The 21,734-nt window shown below is 35.2% G+C and overlaps 1 protein-coding gene across 1 annotated transcript in view; it reads left to right on the plus strand.

The window, feature by feature from the left end:
- The window catches only part of LOC149186500 (F-box/kelch-repeat protein At1g80440-like), a 57,815-nt gene extending 37,666 nt beyond the window's left edge, over positions 1-20,149 (plus strand). Inside the window, exon 2 of the mRNA XM_089409371.1 lies at positions 19,659-20,149. Within this exon, the coding sequence (XP_089265497.1) occupies positions 19,659-20,149 (491 nt within the window). The remainder of the gene's footprint in view (positions 1-19,658) is intronic.
- The last annotated feature ends 1,585 nt before the right edge of the window (positions 20,150-21,734 follow it).

Below are 21,734 nucleotides of genomic sequence, written 5' to 3' on the forward strand. Positions count from 1 at the left end.
TTGGGTTCCTCCAAGAGGTGGATACTTCATGGTTGCATGTTCTAAAGAAAAAATCCGACAAAACTCAATAACATTAATGGGACAATCCCTCATAGCATGCTTATTTATGCATTTAGGAGAAAAGATTACCATGGCAACCCTCTCATCTTATTGTTTCTTTCTAAGTTTTATTGTGTCAAGTTGGTTACAAATAATGTTTAGGATATTTGTTTTGAAGTTTTCCAATAAGTTTCCTAATTCCAGTCAAGCCACATCATTGTGTACATATTTTTTTATTTCTTGGCACATAATATTGGTAATTGTCGTGGAGTTTCTTTCCTACTTCATATCATCCCAAGAGTAGATGGTGTGTTCACCTAGGCTCATAAACCATCTAAGGGTTGCATCATTAATGGTGGATGGTAATAGCTTGAGCTTATGTGCATCCTCATAATAATTATAGATCCTACATAAAACTTAAAATTCAAATAAGAAGGCACCTAGGTCTTCGAAGGACATACTATAGAAGAGTGGAAGAGATGCCTTTGGTATTTTTTTTTAATAGTGATATTAATGGTTACATCGAGAATAGGAAACCCAAAAGTGGTTTGTTCTTCTCCTTCTCCTTCTTCTAGTCCTCCCCTCGGTCCTTCATGGTTCCCTCCTAATAGGTTGTGATGTGGGCCTTCTCCTCCCCCTTGACATTCTTCATTATTTCTTCCAAATATGTTACAACGTTGACCTTCTCCTTCCCCTCGATGTTCCTCATTGTTTATGTTCTCTCTTTCCTGGTTGGGCATGTCTACTATAGGTTCTTGAACATGTCTTCTCATCATTACCTAGTCAAAAAAAGGTAGTGAAGGATGTTCCTCAACATTAGTTGATTCTAGATCTGTGACTAGTTCTTCTAATACAATTCCTTTTGTACTCCCAAAGATAATGTGTTCAACTATTTCCTTCTCTTGATTTAGGATCTCCCCCTCCAAAGCCACTTTGTTGTCAACACCTCCTTCTTGTTGCTTTATTCCTGGATACCGATTAGTAGGATTAGTGATTGGTGTGGTTGTTGGACTGAAAGTTGTAGGAAACTTTGAACTAGCAATAAATATGCCTTGACTATCCCTAGGCATACTTCTACTTCTATGGATAAAGAAAAGGAAATACAAGTTCAAATATGAGCAAAAATGATCAGAATTTGGAGGAACCCCACAATAGTGGATGCGTGGCTCTTCACTCATATCTTACTATACTCTCTACACCCTTTGACTACTTGCAATACCCTTGAAAATATGTAATAACAATCTTACATGAACCAAAATAGAACTCCCCAACAACAACACCAAAATTTTGGGAGTTTTAATTAGTGATTAAACCTTCTAATATTTAATTGTCATCCAGGACTCATGAGCATGAGTTGTACTACATTTTTGGCTCAAGATGAATTTCAAAGTATATAATTTTCCTTGATAATGATCGTTAAGTACAAAATGGTGAAGAACACTTATGAATCAAGAAAACTAGCACTAATCTCATTTTGAGAAAACATAAGAAATATAAAGGAAATCAAATTAACTCAATTGTTATACAACCAACTCACAAAATAGAATAAATAGATATATCAACAACTTAAAACATAGCCTCTTCGAGGGGGAATCCTCCTTTACATTACACAAATGAAAAATTATTGGATGATACAAATGACAAGACTTCCTTTCTATACACAGGAGTCTAAGTGGTCACAATATAATCAAGGTCGACATAACAATAATACTGTAAGGGCACAACAATAACAATAGTGGGCTCCTATGGGGCATAATAATAAAAATATGGGGACAACATGGGCACAATAATAACAATAAGGGGTACAATAACAATAATAATAAGGAAATACACTAGTATTATAGGGACCTAACATGCCCCTCTCCTTCAAAAAAGTGGTTTCCACAATGCTTGAGTAGTTTCAAATGATTTTGTATAATATTCTCATCCTACCATGTAGAATCTTCAGTGGGAAAGTTCTTCCACTTGATGAGAAACACTAAAATTGATCGATTACGCAATTTTCAAGTTCTTCTTTCTGTGACTGCTTCAGGTTCCAATATGATTTTTCCTTCCTCTTCAAGCTTTGGAAATACTGCTTGAACATAGATCTTGTCACCTATAACATTTTTTAAGCATGAAACATGGAAAATTGGGTGCACTCGGGAAGATGCAGGAAGTTCAAATTTGTATGCCATAGTACCAATCTTTTGCAACACCTTATATAGACCATAATACTTTGCTAATAATTTATTATCATTCTTCGCTTCCTTGAGGGACATTTGTTTGTATGGTTGTAGCTATAGAAATACCCAGTCACCTACATCAAAACTTCTTTCACTGTGATGTTGATATGCCTGTTGTTTAATTCTATTCCACACCAAAGTGAGGTTGTCCTTTAAGATTCAGAGAATTTTTTGTTGATTCTCGATGTGATCTTCCTCTACTTGAACCTTAAGATTATCTCTAAAATATGATCTGATGGAAATTTGATGATATGAATAAAGTTCTATAAATGGGGTCATTTTTGTTCTAGTATTGAAGGAAGTGTTATACCACCATTCAGTGAGAGGCAACCATTTGACCCATTGTGTCTATTTATCAGATACAAAGCAAAATAAATATCCATCCAAAAAAAATTTCAATATCTCAGTTTTCCCATCTGATTCAAGATGCTAAGATGAGCTATGAGCTAACTAAGTACCCATAAAAGAAAATATTTTTGTCCAAAAATTTCCAGTCAAAATAGGATCTCTATCACTTACAATAATTTTTTGGTTTCAATGTAGCTTTTGAATTGTTTCCATAAATGTAGTAGCAACCCTAAGACCTGATGAAAACATGGCCTATGACCTAATGAAAGCATGATTGAAAATTGACCATGAAACCATAACTGAAGACAACCTGAAGAAGGGTCAGCAAGTATACTCTATGAGGGAGAAATTTAGATTTTATGAAGAGAATACAACCATCAGTGGATCAGATTGACATGACCTAATTAAATGATGTAAAATTTTAGTATGGGACTCCTAAAACGAAAATGCAAAGAAAAAATTTTAATCCCTGATTGAAGTGTGCAAATATTGACAATAACACTTTCAATGCAGATCCCATTAGAGGATCTTGAGGATATTTCATATCATATTCTGCAATTGTTACACTTTTGATGGAAGTATGATGAGCCTTGTCCTAGATGATTTCTTCCTTTATCCCATAAGTGTCATTTGAGCTTTCAATGAGGTTTCCAAGTATTATATCCTTCATAGTTGACTACCATAAATTTTGTCCCTCCTTGATATTACCTATGGTGATGTGATGTGCTATTACTTGTAGTTCTTATACCATGGTGTCATTTTCTAATATGACTTATCCTATATTATTTCCAATGATTCCTATCTGCATAGCAGTAATTTACACAACTGAAGAGTAATTTAGTGCAGGATATTATCTTATTCATTAGAGAGATCTCTCACTTCCTCCTTCTTAAGCTTCTTCATCTCAGGTTCTTCCATTTCTTCGGTAATATTTGCTTCTTCCTTATTTCTCTTGTTATTGTCCTTATTAAGTTTAGCAAAATCTCTTCCATAGTGCCCATATTTGTGACATCCATAACATTGAACCTTAGCCATGTTCTTCTTTTTCTAAGGACCAAATTTACCAAACTTTCCTTTTATCTTTGTGATAACAACATATGCTTGATTTTTCTCATTTGATGCTATCTTATTTTTTTCCTTTATTATGGTTTATTAAATCTTTCATAATTACCATATATCCTGGAAATGAGTGGCTTCATTCTTCCCATAAATACTTGAAGTGAAGTTGCCCCATTCCTCTTGTACTACATTTAATACTATAATGGTCATTTCTTTGTGAGGCATTATTTCACCTAGATCTTGAAGTTGATCTCCTATTTTTGAAATCCTCATGTAAGATGAGGCTATTCTTTCTCCATTTCAAATGTTCAACTTGTAGAGTTATTGTCTTAGCGAGATGAATTCTCCTGCAATACTTACGGAAAAAAAAAAAAAAAAAAAAAAAACTCTACCAATTTGTTATATATATATCTTTATAAGTGCTTAATTTTGATACACATGGGATGGGAGAGTCCTTAATCAATTCTATCCAAATCCTCTAGGCCCCCACTACCCTTTTCATGTATTCAATAGATGATTGAGAATATTATTTAGGAGGTTGGGTTATTGACCCTTTAATGTGTTTTATGACTTCATTCTCATTAAGATTTAGATGTGTTTTTTTTTTCCATGTAGGAAAATTTGAAGCCCCAACTAGTTTCTTTATCCCCTAGTCAAAATAAATTTTGATAGATTAAGATGAAGTCATAAATATACTTACTTGAGTAGATGTTTCTTTCTCTAGTTGCTTCCTCCTTTAACTTGATAGTGGTATAGATAGTAGAAGGCTACTTCTTGATAGATTCTTTCTACAAGAGTAATCCTTGATCCATTTTCAAAAGAGATCACTTTTATGGAGTTCTTCAAAGGTTAATGTTATTCTTTAATGAGAGACAACTTGCTTAAAAAAGTCATTCGAAGCTGATGAAAATTTTATTTGATATAGAATTATTTGGTCTTTTGAAAAAGCTTCCACTCCTTAGATGATGGTTGAGAGATGATCTCGGAAATTCTTCTAGGGTTTTTGGTCTTTTTCTGCTTCCTCCTTGATGATGATCCCAAGATGTTTTCTGAATTAGATTTCTTTGATCTAGGGTTTTGGTATGATGTATATCTTAAAATTTCACTTTGATATCCTTCCACTAACCTTGATGTCTCTATTTGATTAAATTCCCCTTCTAGACTTTTTCACCTTAGCTCTGATACCATGTTGAGAAATGTAGGGCATCGATAGTTAGGTGCTTTCTCTACTTTGATAATTTCCTCAGGGAGTCTTTCCACTTCTTGATTATGATATTCTATTTCTTATGTTACTATTGTTTTCTTTTCATCAAGACAATTACCAATTCATGAACAATAAGGAGACAAGAGACACAGCATATAGGTTGTCAGCCATGGCCAAAACCTCTCAATCTTTGCTAGGAAAAACAAAATAAATTCTTCTCGTAGAACCTTCAGTGCACGAATACCAAGACCATGAAAAAGACCCTTGACACTAGATTCCTTCCAAGGCCAATTCACACACCTCCTCTTTAACCTTAGATAAATGCTCTACTTCTTCTTCTTCTTCTTTGGTTCCTTAAGAATTTTGGCCCCTTCTTGTAGGTCTTCAACCTTTTGCTTCATAACAGAAATCCTAGATCCACTGTTTGATCCTTGAGTGGTCTCCTTGATTATCCCTTAATTTCTTTACTGAATTGTTTTCCTCCAGATGAGGTTGACCACTGCTATATATAGTGGTTTGTCCATGACTATTAGGCTGACATGATAACTCGAGTAGGCTGACTTTATCCTTCTAGAGTTTTTCCTTTCATTATAGGCTGACTTGAGTGAGGAATAGTTATGATTTCTTGGAGGGTCACATACAAAAACAAAATTGACTTTTACAATGTGTAACATGCCTTGAATACATGAGAACGACTCTATATACGTTTATGACTAGATGGAAAAATCCCTAAAATCTCTCAGTGGCATCCTTAACTAAAAATGGAATCTCTTGCTCATGAAACCCATTAGTCAAGCATCACAATAATTTTATCTTCATTCCTTACATATTTTACATAAAATAATTATTAGATGTGATTATGAAGAATGAACCTAGTTACACTTTTTAACACTATAATCCCTTTCATAATTTTTATTATGAATTGTAATTCATGTAATGAATTGTGGAAATTAAACCAATGAATCACTAAGCAGATTCGACATGGATTTAGTGCTTTGAGGAGGAGCTACATGGAAATTTGACAAGTCAAGGTTATGTATTAATGGCCTCCAACCCTATGATTGAGGTTTAATGACCTTCATGGTAGGAGGTAGAATTTATGTGTTCTTTGGATATCTAGTTTGTAGTGGATTAGGGTTAAGGAAAATGCATAAGAACAATTTAAATATTAATAAAAAAACCAGATGGAGAGAAATTTTGTCCAAGACGACAGATGGAGAAAATTCATAAGAACACTATTAGTAGTTCCTCTGCAGATGTTATTCCTCTTAATTCTACTCATTGCGGACAGCAACCCTTGCTACCTTGCTCGACCATAATATACATGGATATGGATGCACATTTTGGTTGAGCACCTCACCTCACTAGCCCATGACTTCTCTAATCTACGTATATTGTTTACATTGGTCATTTCTTGTATATTTTTAATGTATTTTTACTTTTGGATGCTCTAATTTTTTGGTTGCAAGAGGTAATATTTTCCCTTGCATGTAATTCCCCTATCAATTTTTTTATCAAATACATTTTCTTTCCTCATCCCCTCCATTTGAATCTTATACGTTCGAGTAAATTGAGGGTTAAAATTTTCCCAAAGGTTCAATGGTTCTCATCTACCCTTTAGGATGTTCATCCCGAAATAAGCCAAGGTCATTGAGGTCATCATGGAAGGCATGTGAGACCATGGATTAGGGTTAAGACAAATGCATAAATAGAAAAATGTATGACGTGTTTCTGTCAATTCCACTTTCGTAAGTGACTCATAGTGTGTTGAATCATATCATAGTAACTTCTCATCACATGTTTACCCCCGTTGGTCGATTACTTGGGTAGATGTGGGAGGAGGGTGTTACACATTTGATCTCAAATTATATCGCAACATAATGATTGTCCTAATGCTATTGATTTATTAATTTATTTCAATATGATATATTATCCAAGTACTTTCTTATTGTCTTAATAATGGTATACATTTTCATCTAGACACCTTTAGAGGTAAGCTATTCTAGAGTGTATCACAAAAATTTGGATTTGAATGCTTGATACTACATTTGAATTATTTTTATCTTCTCTTTTCAGTTTTCATGGAGAAATATATATCATGTCCAACATATTCACCTTTAATGATATCTCTAAAGCATAGATAGTAAATTAGATCCTCCTTTATTAATAAACAACTTCCTTTAATGACCCATCTATGTTCTCCAACTACATTTTGGGTATCAAGGGCATGTTGTACCTTCTAGATGACCTCCCTACTCATTGACATACCTTATAGATTTTGTAGGACACCTTTGCATCATTGTAAAGTGTGGGCCCCCTATAATCATGTGTGCAAGATCATTTGCACCAGTTCCCTTTCTAGATAATGGTGTCCATATGCACTTGCATGAACCTCAATATGTATCATAGGTCACTCATGCTCCAATATTTATGTGTGTAATCTATCGCCTGCATGGAACTTATACAAAAAAACTACAATGAGCTAATAATCTATCACTCTCACCACCAGTTGCTTCCTTCATGTGATGGCATACCCCTCTCATGCTATACCCATCCTCAACCAATGAGAAACCTTCATAGAATAATCATCTCCCATAGTAACATGAACCTTCTATGCATTTCACAGATTAACTTTTAAGATTCCTCCATCTCTTCCTTTGGTCATGTGCAATAGATGCTCAAGTCCTATGTTCAATTTTCTTGATGGGAACCCTACTTGAAAGCCATATTCTTGGGAACACAAAAAACCCCTGGAGATCATCTCCCCTAACATAAGCTTGATGATGAGGTATTTCAACAAAACATGGTTTGTGTGTAGCCTGAACTTGTTCCCTAGTAAGGAATTCCTAACCTTCTAGAGTGCATACATCATTGTCAGTCCCTGATCCTCTATTGTGGTATCATTTTTCTTTTTTATGGATGACTACTTTATGGAAAATGAGGTAGGATGAATCATGTACATTTTTCTAAGTTGTGCATCGATGAGTGCATCTCCTCTTATAAATTTGCAGTAGTATATAGGGAAATCCATCCCTATGTATTTTTCCCTAGTAACCCCTAATATTGTGCAACGAAACATCCAACATTGCAATCCTTAATTCCTCTAGAACCGAATCCATCAAAACAAGGTGGGTTATGCACCTTAGTCCCTATCCAATGCACTGCCCTACTGAGGTGTGCACATCTTTCAGGCTTTACTTCATGTAACCTATTTTTCCAATTTTTCGTTGTAGCTTTAGAGTATAAAGCACGTGATCTCGTACAAAGCCAACTAAGTACCCATTTCGTAGTATGGATTCACATAATGCTCCCTATGACCTGTAATGTAGTAAATATTGTTCAATTCATCCCCACTTAAATCCCCTATAACCAACTCAAACTACCACTCTCCCTCACTATCTTCTACAAACGTGATCACTAAAACTTCTCCTTCTTGGAAGGTCATCAATTACTTCTTTAAGTTGATAATTACCTAGTTGTTAAATGGTCGATCAATTACTTCTTGCCCCTCTCCCCAGGTTTCTCATAGCGGCAGGAATTGATGTTGATCGATTTCCTTCTACATAATTCGCCTAAAATATATGTCCACTTCTCAACATTCCACCTTCCATTATTTCTACCTCCATTATGTCTTTATGATGCCTTCACATATGCAACTCCTCCAACAACCTATTGCTTGTAATGCAATATTCCAACTACATCCTAATCCATCCCCTTCCCTCCTTTTGCATCCTTGTTCTCTTCACCTTAGACCACCCCTAGTTCTTCCCAAATTTACCCATAGTGCATGAATGGATTAGCCATCCATAGCATAATATTCCATATGAAAGGTTTTGCAATCACATAGAAACATTTTAATTGACATAAATATCGACCAGATAAATCTCTGTTGTGGAACCTCCAAAAAAATTCATTACATTACACAATGTGATACTATGGGCTCTATTGCAAACATGAATATATATGTTTTCTAGCACACTTTCAAACTAGAAGTTTTCAACATGAAAAATATTGTTTCTTACTTATTTCAAATGGCTCTCCCTTTTTGGAGTCCACTCTCTCAGCCCAACTTGTTTATAGGTTATATTATCATCCACTAGTTTTTGAATCTAGTTTCTTAAGATGATCAGGAATTCTATAAAGAATATATTCTGGAAAACAGTGAGCACGTATTTTTGCAAACAATATTCAATGCTAATTCTTCAGTCCTTGTTCTAACTCACCACAAAATCATGTTGCTTTTTCTCAAACAAACTAGTACTTTCTACCTTCTTTATATTCCATGGCTCCCACATCCTTCTTACCTAATAATCCCATCATAAAATGATCATGGGCCTTGCAAAGGAACCCGTTATTGGCACGTGATTAGTCAAAATTGTATTGACATGTACTCTCGACCAATAAAGCCTTGTCCAACACTCACCCTTTTGGAATCACGAATGAAGTGTATGAAGTCTCACTCAAGTTGCCTATGGGGGACAAATAGAACCAAGATTTTACAGTTAGATGGGAGAGTTTAATATACATTCTTAGGTTTATAAATTGTTTTAATATATTCACAACATGTTCATTACAGGTTTCTAAAAGGTGTGATTAATTCATATGCTAGAAAATACTTTATTAAAACATAAATCTAACAATATTCTTTCTCAAAAGACAAAGAAACAAATCCAATTCATGACTCATATATCATGATCAAATAACACCAAATCAAACATACAAAGAACCCTAGCCATAATTTCCATTACTTCTTCAAAAATATTCATGATGCACTACAAAATTGTACTCCAAAATGTGAGCCACAAGCCTAATATTCTTGATAAGCAAAGAAAAGTATAGACATTAGTGCAATAAAGTATTAACTATCTCTATGTGTGTTAAACATTCAGACACGACACTGACATAGAGACTCAAGCATTAAAAATTTAAACACATAACCATCTCAATCCAATGAAAACAAAAATGGAACAATAGATACCAAGCTAACTAAAATCATCCCCACTTGAACTCAACGATAGAGTGACTGGCTAAATTGAACTCCACTGAACTCAACCCCCTTCCTCTCAAACCCCCTAAGTTGAAGAAATATTATCCCTTTATATATTTAAAAACGTTTTTCTTATCATCATTCACTCAGATTCCGTCCAACTTGTCGAGTCTCCCATGTTGGTCTAACTACCTAAAATATTTTGACAACATCGTCTAGTTGTCCCATTCACCTTGCTCGATAAGTAATGCATACTTGAAATATCCCCTAACAATTCCTTCTCCACTTATCAACTTTCCCTCTTCAATAAATTTATTTCAACCTCATCTCACCATTGTAATTCTTTTCACTTATTCATCTCACCATTGCAATTCTGGTCCTTTGTTTGCTACATGTGATATTCCTCCTACTTAGAAAATTTTTAAAATTATCAAAATTTTCCTCCACGGCCCTGACAGTAACCATTGGCTTTGGAATCTTGGATTATTTGGGTATTTTCTTTAAAAAGGAATTAGGGATTAGAGATTGTGCGAGCTCTTGGGCTAAAAGTTTTCGAGACAAGTAATTTTCAAGATAAGTGGTGGTGTGAATGGGCATGGAGGTAATGGTTTGTGTGGCCTTGTCTCTGTAAACTTGATGGATTAGAAATCCATCAAGAGAAAAAGTGATAAGGACATGTAAGAAAGGTATGGATTTATCCAATTCAATTTTGATGCCAAATTGAATGCGAGAGAAATCCTATTAGGATAGGAGAAAAAGGAGTTAAGAGTAGGTAGGCCATGTTCCCAGATGAAAAAATTGTCATGTACAAACTGATATCAACACTTTGACTATTGATACCAAGTGTAACAACCCTTTCTCTATGTTGAGGAAACTAGGGCATCGATAATTAAATGATATCTCTACTTTCACAATTTCTTGTGAGTTGCTTTTCTCTTCTTGATTATGACCTTCTTATTGTGTTTTTCTTATCAAGACAATTACCAATTCATGAGAAATAAAGAGACAAGCTACATAGTATATAGGCTATCAGCGAGGGCCAAAACCTCTCACTCTTTGAGAGGAAAAACCAAACGTTTTCTTCTTCTCAAACCTTTAATTGATGAACACGAAGATCATGACAAAGACCCTTGACACTAGATCCCTTCCAAGCCCAAGTCACAAGCCTCATATTTATCCTTCGATCAATGCTTCTCTTCTTCTCCTTCTTCTTCTTCTCGACTTCCTTTATAATTTTGACCTCTTCTTGTAGGTCTCCAAATTTTTTCTTCGTAAGAAAAACCCTAGATCAGTCTTTCGATGCTTGAATGGTCTCCTTATATAGGGAGACTTCTTTCTCTTCTACTCGATTTCCTTCACTGATGTCTTCACCCAATCTAAATCACCCATATATGACTATAACCTTCGGACACCTTCAAATTCATAATATTCAGACGTGTGAGGGTGGATTAGCCCAAAAACAATCCCATAATCATATAACATCCTTCACTATCCTTTATTCTTTCTTTTTTGATGTTAAGGATCCTTCTATAATGAATTTCACACTTGATTATCACATACTTTCTTAACCAAATTGTTGTCCTACAAATGAGCCAGGGAACTACTATATATAGTGATTTTTCCATGAATATTACGCCAACATGATCACTGGAGTAGGCCAACTTTATCTTTCTATAATTTTCCCTTTCATTGTAGGAAGACTTGAGTGAGGAATAGTGCCAAAATCTTGGAGGGTGAATGACAAAAAAGAAGTTGAATTCTACAATGTGTAACATGCCTTCAATACATGACAACAACTCTTTAGACTTTTATTACTAGATGACGAAATCCCTAAAGGCTCTCAATTGGAGCCTTAACTAAAAATAAAATCTCTTGCTCATGAAACCCATGAGTCAATTATTATAATAATTTTATTTTTCTTCTTTCCATATTTTACATAAAATAATAATTACATGTCATTATGAAGACTGAACCTAGTTACAATTTTTATCACTCCCTCTTAACTAGGGAGGTATTCTTAATGGTACTTGGTCATTCTTAATCTAAATAATTTCTCATAAGAAGAGTTGGATTGGTAACCCATCTCTATATCATCATATAAACCAACATTTTCACATATCAAGGCTTCACTAACAAACCTATCTCTCCACAAGATTTGAGCTCAATGTTGGAGAGATAAATGATTTATAAACACCCTTACCATTGTCTCCTTGGGAACATACCCCACCTAGGTTCTCAGGTTGTGTTCCATCAGGACTACTCTTATCTTTGATTCCCAACTCCCAATTATTACCTTGGATCCCAAATCCTCCAAGAATGACTACTATTATCTTGGATTCCCTACCTCATCCTCAAAGAGCACAAAATGTCAGATGATTACAAAATCCTCCATTCTGTCTTCCCAAGTGAAGACCAGAATGATGTGTCTATCTATCCCTCTTAATTAGGGAGGACATATATATTCCAATAAAGGAAGTTACTGATTCCTACAACAGAAATGTACATAAACTCCCTCTTGCTTAGGAATTTTCCAAGTTTCTTCCAAGTAAGAAAGTTGTTTCCAGGCTCCCTCTTAATTAAGGACGTGCAATAGCTCCTCAGATGGAGAAGAAAAGATAACCAACTTCTTGAAGAGATGCTTCCTTCGATGTCATGGATTTCTTCTTTTTTATGGATTCTTCATCTTTTGGTATTTATTCGTAGGGAAGAAACTATCCATCACTCCCATCCATGGGTCATTCATTTTATTATTCCTTTCATGAGGAAGTGATCCATCAGTCCACATCTGGCCTTGCTTCATGTCATGATGCTTTCTTCATACTATATCCTTTGGAAGGATATTACATCCTTGTACATGGTTCTCTTCGAAGACATTCATAGTTCTTCCCCTGGAAACCCTGCATAAGCCCATCCAGATATTTCTTCAAAAATAAAGGAATGAACATTAAAAGCATTAGTTTTGTGATGGTATTTCATCCTAATATCTTCTAGTTTGTATCAACATCCAACATACATATCGACACATCTACAAAGATTTATATTTTCAAGGATATCTTTCTTTTTTAGTCTCCATCAGTGTCTTCATATCTTCCAATGATATATCATAGTCAAATCTTGTTGATCTTTTAGATATTGATTTCCTTTACCATTGTTGCATTTTCCATTGTCTAGTACTTCCTTTCTTCACACATTTCATTCCCAAGAGCTTCTAATAAGAGTTCCTAAATTATAGTCAGCCACCTCATACTTCACATGACGACATATTATGTTGATTTCATCTACTTAATGTGTGACCCATCCATTCCTTCATCCCTTTGAGTGAGGATATCCTTTCTTTTTATCATGATATTAAGATATATCATTGGTTCATGATATATGCAACTATATGACATGACTTGCACAAAATCAAATATAAGCACACATACCCCATTTTTCCTTTGGGTCATCTAGACTCCAAGCAACAACTTCTTCTAAAAGAGCTTCAATCCCCTGATCTGCTTCACTTTTATATCATCATAGCAACATCTCATGCATTCTACGAGTTTCAAATTCTTGATGAAACACATTCTTCCCCTGCTGATCGGTGAACCTTTCAATGAAGATCCATTTAGAGGATCTTGAGGATGTTTCATATCTTATTCTGCAGATGTTACCCTTTTGATTGGTGTATGACGAGCCTTGTCCTAGATGGCTTCTTCCTTTATCCAATAAGTGTCATTTCAGCTTTAAATGATGGTTCCAAAGGATATATCCTTCATAGTTGACTACCATATATTTTATTCCTCCTTCATATTACCTATGGTAATCTGATGAGCTTTTACTTCTAATGCTTCTACCATGATGTCATTTTCAAATATGAATTATCCTATCTTATTTCCAATGGTTCCTATCTATATAGTGATAATTTACATAACTGAAGAGTACTTTAGTGGAGCATATTATCTCATTCATAATAGAGATCTCTCGCTTCCTCGTTCTTAAGCTTCTTCATCTCAGGTTCTTCCATTTCTTCGGTAATATGTGCTTTGTCCTTATTTCTCTTGTTATCTTTCTTCTTAAGTTTAGTACAATATCTTCTATAGTTCCCATATTCATGTCATCCATAAAATTGAATCTTAGCGATGTTCTTCTTTTTCTAAGGGCCAAATTTACAAAACTTGTCTTTTCTCTTTGCGATAACAACATATGCTTGACTTTTCTCATTTGATCCAATGTTAGTTTTCTCCTTTATCCTAGTCTCTTCAATATTTCATAATGACCATATATCCTGGAAACGAGTGGCTCCTTTCTTCCCATAAATATCTGTGAAGTTACCACATTCCTCTCCTAGTGCATTTATTACTATAATGGTCATTTATTTGTCAAACATTATTTCACACAGATCTTGAAGTTGATCTCTTATTTCTGAAATCCTCATGAAATATCAGGCTATTATTTCTTCCTTTGAAGTCTTCAATTTGTAGAGTTATTGCCTTAGAGAGATGACTTCTCCTGCAGTACTTACGTAAAGCAACTCTACGAATTTGTTTTTATATCTTTTGAACTACTTAATTTTGATACACATGGGATGAGAGAGCCTTTAATGGATTATATCTCAATCCTCTAGGCCCTCACTGCCCCTTTCATGTATTTAGCAAATTTTTGAGAGTATTATATAGGAGGTTCGGTTATTGACCCCTTAATGTGCTCGATGACTTCATTATCAATAAGATTTAGATATGTTTTTTTCTTCCATGTAGAAAAATTTGAAGCCCCAACTAATTTGTTTCTCCCCTTGTAAAAATATATTTTGATAGATTGAGATGAAGTCGTAAATATACTTACTTGAGTAGATGCTTCTTTCTATAGTTGCTTCTTCCTTTAACTTGACAGTGATATAGATCGTAGAAGACTACTTCTTGATAGATTCTTTCTACAAGAGTAATCCTTGCTCCATTTTGGAGAGAGATCACTTCGTTGGAGTTCTTCAAAGGTTAAAGTTTTGATTTAATGAGAGACAAATTGTTTAGAAAACCCATTTGAAGATGATGACAATTTTATTTGATCTAACATTCTTTGGTATTTTGAAAAATCTTCCACTCCTTAGATGATGGTTGAGAGATGTTCTTAGAAATTCTTCTAGGGTTTTTGGTATTTTCTTCTGCTTCTTCCTTTATTACGATCCCATGACTTTTTCTGAACAAGATTTCTTCAATCTAGTGTTTCGGTATGATGTATATCATGAAATTGTGCTTTGATATCCTTCCACTAACTTTGGTGCCTCTATTTGATTAAATTCCCCTTCTTGACTTTGTCACCTAATCCAGGTGGATGTTGTTGGCCACCCACTTATCCCACTTGGACCCTCACAAATCTCTCTTTCAGCTTTTCAATTTCTTTAATTGTAGCACAATTTACTATTTTTAGTAGTTTTTCAGGTTGTGAACTTTTGGAGCCGTTTTGAGGCCATAAGCGACATTTTTTGGGAAATCTGGGAGCAACATGGGTCCATGGACTAATGTTGCTCTTCCCAATGTTTTAGTGCTTGGATAGATATTTCTTACGAGCTATTGAATGCCTCAAACGGAGATTGGGTGCCCAAGTTATGAGCCCAGGAAGTTGATGTACCTATTTACCCAAAACGAGGCCCACGGTTTAGTATTTCATCTTCTAGGGTTAGGTTTTTGGATGCTAAGGGTTTTGCATTGTTCCTCAACAATAAATAGGGCTTAGAGCCTCATTGTAACACAATTCAGAGGCATGTGGCTGCCACATCTCTTCTCAGAGATAAGCTACCATCGCCTTAGCTTGTTTATTTCCATTTTTGTTTGTAAGCATATTTGAGTATTTTACATTAATGAAATGAGGTATTATTTCCGTTGCATCTCTATTTTTATGGTTATCTATCCAATTTTTTACATTCCCGTTTAATTCCAAATCATCACCTTAGCTCCAATACCATCTTGAGAAATCTAGGGCACCGATAGTTAGGTGCTTTCTTTACTTTGATAATTTCCTCAGAAAGTCTTTCCACTTCTCGATTATGATATTCTATTTCCTATGTTACTATTGTGTTCTTTTCATCAAGACAATTACCAATTCATGAACGAGAAAGAGACAAGAGACACAATATATAGGTTGTCATCCATGGCCAAAACCTCTCGCTCTTTGTTAGGAAAAATCAAATAAATTCTCCTTGTAGAACCTTCAATGTATGAATACCAAGACCATGACAAAGACTGTTGACACTAGATCCCTTCCAAGGCCAAGTCAGATGCCTCCTGTTTAACCTTAGATAAAGTCTCTACTTCTTCTTCTTCTTCTTCTTTGATTCCTTCAGAATTTTGGCCCCTTCTTGTAGGTTTGTAACCTTTTGCTTCATAACTAAAACCCTAGATCCATTGTTTGATCCTTGAATGGTCTCGTTTTGGAGGGAGATTTCTTTCTCATCTACTTGGCTTCCTTAAGTGGAGTATTCATCCAATCTATATCACCCTTGTATGATTGCAACCTTCAACCTGATTCAGATATGTAATATTCACACGTGTGAGGATAGATTAGCCCATAAAAGGTCCCACAATAATGTCACACTTGATTATCCCTTAATTTCTTTCCCGAATTGTTTTCCTCCAAATGAGGTTGACCACTACTATATATAGTGGTTTGTCCATGACTATTAGGCAGACATGATCACTTGTGTAGGCCAAATTTATCTTTCTAGGGTTTTCCCTTTCATTATACGCTGACTTGAGTGAGGACTAGTGACAAGTTCTTGGAGGGTGACATATAAAAACAAATTTGACTTTTACAATGTGTAATATGCCTTCAATACATGACAACGACTCTATATACTTTTATCAATAGATGAAAAAATCCCTAAAATATCTCAATGGGAGCCTTAAATGAAAATAATCCCTTGCTCATGAAACCCATTAGTCAGGCATCACAATAATTTTATTTTTATTCCTTACATATTTTAGATAAAATAATTATTAAATGTGATTATGAAGACTGAACCTAGTTACACTTTTCAACTTTGTAATCCCTTTTGTAATTTTTATTATGAATTGTAATTCATGTAATGAATTGCGGAAATTTAAACACAATGAATCACTAAGCAGAGTGGACATGGATTTAGTGTTTTGAGGAGGAGTTGCATGGAATGTTGACAAGTCAAGGCTATGCATTAATGGTCGCCAACCTTGTGATTGAGTTTTAATGACCTGCATGGTAGGAAGGGAGATTGTGTATGGGATTCCTAAATGGATGACAAGCCCATCACCCCCTTATCATACATCATTGGTTGCATTGTGTAGACAAAACACGAGGGCTCTGCAAAGGGGTCGGTGGGAGAAAAGATTCAACTCAGACCGAATAATGGATAACGATTAGGGTGATTTTCACAAAACAACATAGAGAGAGTGCACTACAAACTATGGAAAAGAGAAACAACACACTATGAAATAATTGTGGGTCACTTGGAGTAGGAAATCGGAAACATAGTTGTGGGTTTTGGGTTCTTGTATGTTGGGATACACATTGAAGGGCTTACGATTAAATCTTCGAGAGTGAAGGAGAACCATTGGACGAGGTTGATGCTAGAGTGGAGGCACAAGGTGTAGCATAATGAAATGAAGGAATAGGTAGATACGTAGAGTATTTGGGAGCCCTATTGGGTTGAGGAAGTACAATTTATGTGTTATTTGGATCCCTAGTTTGTAGTGGATTAGGGTTAATAAAAATGCATGAGAACAAAATAAATATTACTAAAACAAACTAGATGGAAAGAAATTTTCTCCAAGACGATAGATGGAGAAAATGCATAAGAACACTATTGGTAGTTCCTCTCTGGATGCTATTTCCTCCTATTTCTACTCATTGTGGAAAGAAACCCTCACTACCTGACTGAACCATAATATACATGGGTATGGATGCACATTTTGACTAAGCACCTCACCTCACCAGCGCATGCCTTCTCTAATCTAGGTATATTGGTTACATTGGTCATTTCTTGTATCTTTTGATGTAGTTTTACTTTTGGATGTTCTAATTTTTGTTTGCAAGAGGTAATATTTTTGCTTGCATGTACTTCCCCCATCAATTTTTTTATCAAATACTTTTTCTTTCCCTGTCCACTCCATTTGAATCTTATACGTTCGAGTAAATTGAGAGTTCAATTTTTCCCAAAACTTCGATGGTTCTAATCTACCCTTTAGGATGCTCATCCAGGAAGAACCCAAGGTCATTGAAGTCATCATGGAAGGCATGCAAAACCATGCATTATGGTTAAGAAAAATGCATAAGAACAAAATAAATATTACGCAAATAAACTCGATGGAGAGAAATTTTCTCGAAGATGAAGAGATTCAGGAGGATGTGAAAGATTGGGTTTGAGATACAAGAAATATCTATGTCAATCATAAGATATATCTTCAAGTTGTCATCATGTACTAGCATATGAAGTCAATGTGGGTAATGTACTTTTGGAGAGAAGTGAAATTGAGTAATAAATATTCATATGTGTTGATGCCATCTAGATAGAGATAAAGAAATTAAATAACAAAGTGCCTCTTTAGTTGATAAGATTGTTGATGTGGTCTTCACAAATTTAGTAGAGGAGAATGAGAATCCGTAAGAAATACCTAGGGACTCTCCTTCATATATGTTTAGGTTGATAATTTTTGTTTATCTTGACTAAAATAAATATGCTTCTCATGTTAATTATAGGTATAGATTATATAGTACCTTTACATTAGAATGTTTTTGTTCTATTATTGCAATATCATATCAATATAGTAATATGGACAAAAGATCTATGCTTGTGGTATGCTATTGTTGTGGTTTTCCTAATGGTTGGCCAATAGTCACAAGAATGTACCTATTTTATTAGTTAATATGAAATTATTGCTTATATTACACAGAGAACCAACATAAAGAACAAAAACTAAATTATTAAATAAGATCACCTAATTCATAGTGAAGCCTAGAATTGGAGATTTCAAATCCTAAAAAGACTAGGTTTAATAGAATTTATAGTATTCGTGATATTAAAAAGGCTGAAAACTAAAAAATTTAGTTAAATCCATGTTAAATGTCAATTTCAAAATATTGATAATGCCTTGTTGATCTTTTCTTTCCTCTTTCTAGTTTTACTTCCTTACTTTTTATATTTGCAATTTATATTACTTTAACTTGTATTATGCCAAATAAAAAATGTGTCATCCACTCAAAATGTTAAATGATTTGAAAATATTTTACATAATTTATATCTAAAAACATATATCACAACTTTAATATTAAACATATAGCACAACTTTAATATTCATAATAAATGCTCATAAATATAAATATAAATATGATTATTTTAATTATTAATTATAAGCAAATTAATATGGATGGACATTTCTGAGCTTTAGGGAACCACGAAAATGGTAGTCATCCATTAAAGTCGGCCAATAGTTCACCTCAAGTCAACTGCTCAAGGTATTAATAGAAAGAATTATATCTCAATATAGGCAGCCAAGAGACAAAAGCGTGTTAGTAGAAAGAATAAAATCTCTATATACGCATCCAAGAGACAAAAGGGGTTTTCTGAGGTAACACTCAATTTCTAAGTAACATTCATTTACTGAATCTCTCATTATTTCCAATAATGGAAGATTTTCTGAATGTTCCTACTGATATCCAACGGCAAGTGTTGTTGCGCGCTCCTTACATATCACACGATGAGTTGAAGGATGTGTGCAGAAGCTGGAAGGAAATGATGTGTAGTCCTCGGTTCTATGAGGACAGAAAGACCCTGTTTATGGAATAACAGTATACGACCGTTTGGAGAAGACGTGGGAAAGGACACCACCTATTCCTTTTGATCTTATTCCATTTGAGATCGTGTTGGTTTGTGTGAATGAAAAGCTTGTCGTGTTTGGAGGATGTTTTATCGAAACTGAGATGTGGGTGAGGTTGGACGTTGTTGTCTTCATCTTTGATTTTGTGTCCAAAAAATGGCGCCGCGGCTCCAACATACCCACTAGTCGTATCAACTTCGCTTCTGCAGTTTCTTCTTCGAAAGGACTTATCTACGTCGCTGGTGGCCAAGATGAGAATGGAAACTCTCTGTCCACTGTGGAAGTTTATGACGTGGAAGAAGACAGGTGGGAAATCTTGCCTCCCATGACTCAAAACTGCTATGGACCTGCGGGTGTTTACCTGGACGGGAAATTTATGGTGATAAGTGGAATGCCATCTGGTGGAGCAGTCACAGCCTTAAGTAGCGCTGAGGTTTTTGATGAGGAGACGGGCGGTTGGTAGACGCTGGAAAACATGTGGAGTTTACGAAGGCGTATTATGGATTCCAATGTTGTTTGTATATGTGAGAACCTGTACGTGATCGTTTCAAAACAAGTGATGAAGTATGATGCTGAGAAAAATGCGTGGATGCCTGTAGCTTCTGTTCCACAAAATTTAGAATTTATTTTTTGTGTTGCACCATGGCGTGAGTGGATTTTTGTAAGTGGCGTTAATGAGAAAGATTATCCGATCACCTATTTCTTTCAGTCGTCAACTGGGCAGTGGAAGGCTATTGACGCAGGGCAAGTGTTTGCTCGTTATCCTTATCCTTTTGTATCAGCTGTAATCCTCGAAATCTGAATATTCCCTTCTCTTTCATATGTTTTATATTTCGCATCATAAATATGTTTAGTTATTTTTAAATGGTAATATTGAAATTGCGTTATATGTTATTTGATCTCGGACTCTGACTAGTGTCCTTCACTTATTTTGCTTTAAATATGAACCGTAATTTAATCCCATTTTGAAAAGGAACGATTATCATTAATCTCTAAGACTTGTTCATTAAACAAATTTAACTTTGGGACAATTAATGTTATGTTCCATTTTTTTAAATAGCATTACAATATATTCAAGAACTGCTTTACAGGAGGATCCCCGCAAAAACATTACCCATAACATTCGAGCATCGATGGTGTCTCTATTTTCCATGAGGAATAAACTTCATTGTTACAATTCATGAAGTCATGGACATATGGAAGGTACAATATGCAATTTTGACTATTTTCTCTACCGTTAAGATGAATCGACTTTGAATTAGGTGCAATGTCTTTGTTGATAGATTAAGAGTGTATGATCAATTCTCTTTATAAGGATTTGTGAGTTTCCATATATAAAGCTGATTAAGCTGATTGCATTGTTAGTTTTAAGGATGAGACTATTGATGCCAAGGCCAAGAATCGTGAGTTGAAAACTAGTGGGGTGTGTCAGAGGTAAAGCCATTTATCTTTGGGCCCACGGAGTAAGGATCTACAATCAAGAATCAAGGAGGGCCACTAGGCTTGGCTTGAGACAGGGTGAGATGACCATAAAATCCATCGTAAGGGGGAAGGGAACAATGGTGGGCCACGGGGTAAGGGTCAAAGACCTCCCCTCTGGGATCTACGGGCTTTGGTCCACCATGCACGTATGCAATGAGAAATGGAGGAAAGAAGGAACAAGAACAAGAAAGGTGGTGTATTACGAAAATTCTAAATTTGAGTCTAACTTTTTCTCGGTGTCAATAGTGTTCTGGCACACAAGTCATGGCCTGTGTTGCGAGAGGATGTGGCATGGCCTGTGTTGCGAGAGGATGTGGGTGCCATAGGAGAGGCACGACTCCCTCGATAGATAAGGGGACTGAGGAAGAGATGGATAATTGAAGGACTATTGTTTCGCATCCAACACCTGTGGGAGAATCACCCAACTCAAGCAAACATTGTACTTGTGCTAATGAAGAGTCTACTAGGTAAGGCGATGGAGCACATATCCATGGGTATGGAGGTGACATTTCAAGGAAAGTCGAATTACAAGGACATGGAGAAAATTCTCTTCTAGCTACACAAAC

Source organism: Pinus tabuliformis, chromosome 3_1 (genome assembly GCF_031772625.1).
Source record: "Pinus tabuliformis cultivar Carrire ecotype Pingquan chromosome 3_1, CPIR1, whole genome shotgun sequence".
NCBI classification, from domain to species: domain Eukaryota; kingdom Viridiplantae; phylum Streptophyta; class Pinopsida; order Pinales; family Pinaceae; genus Pinus; species Pinus tabuliformis.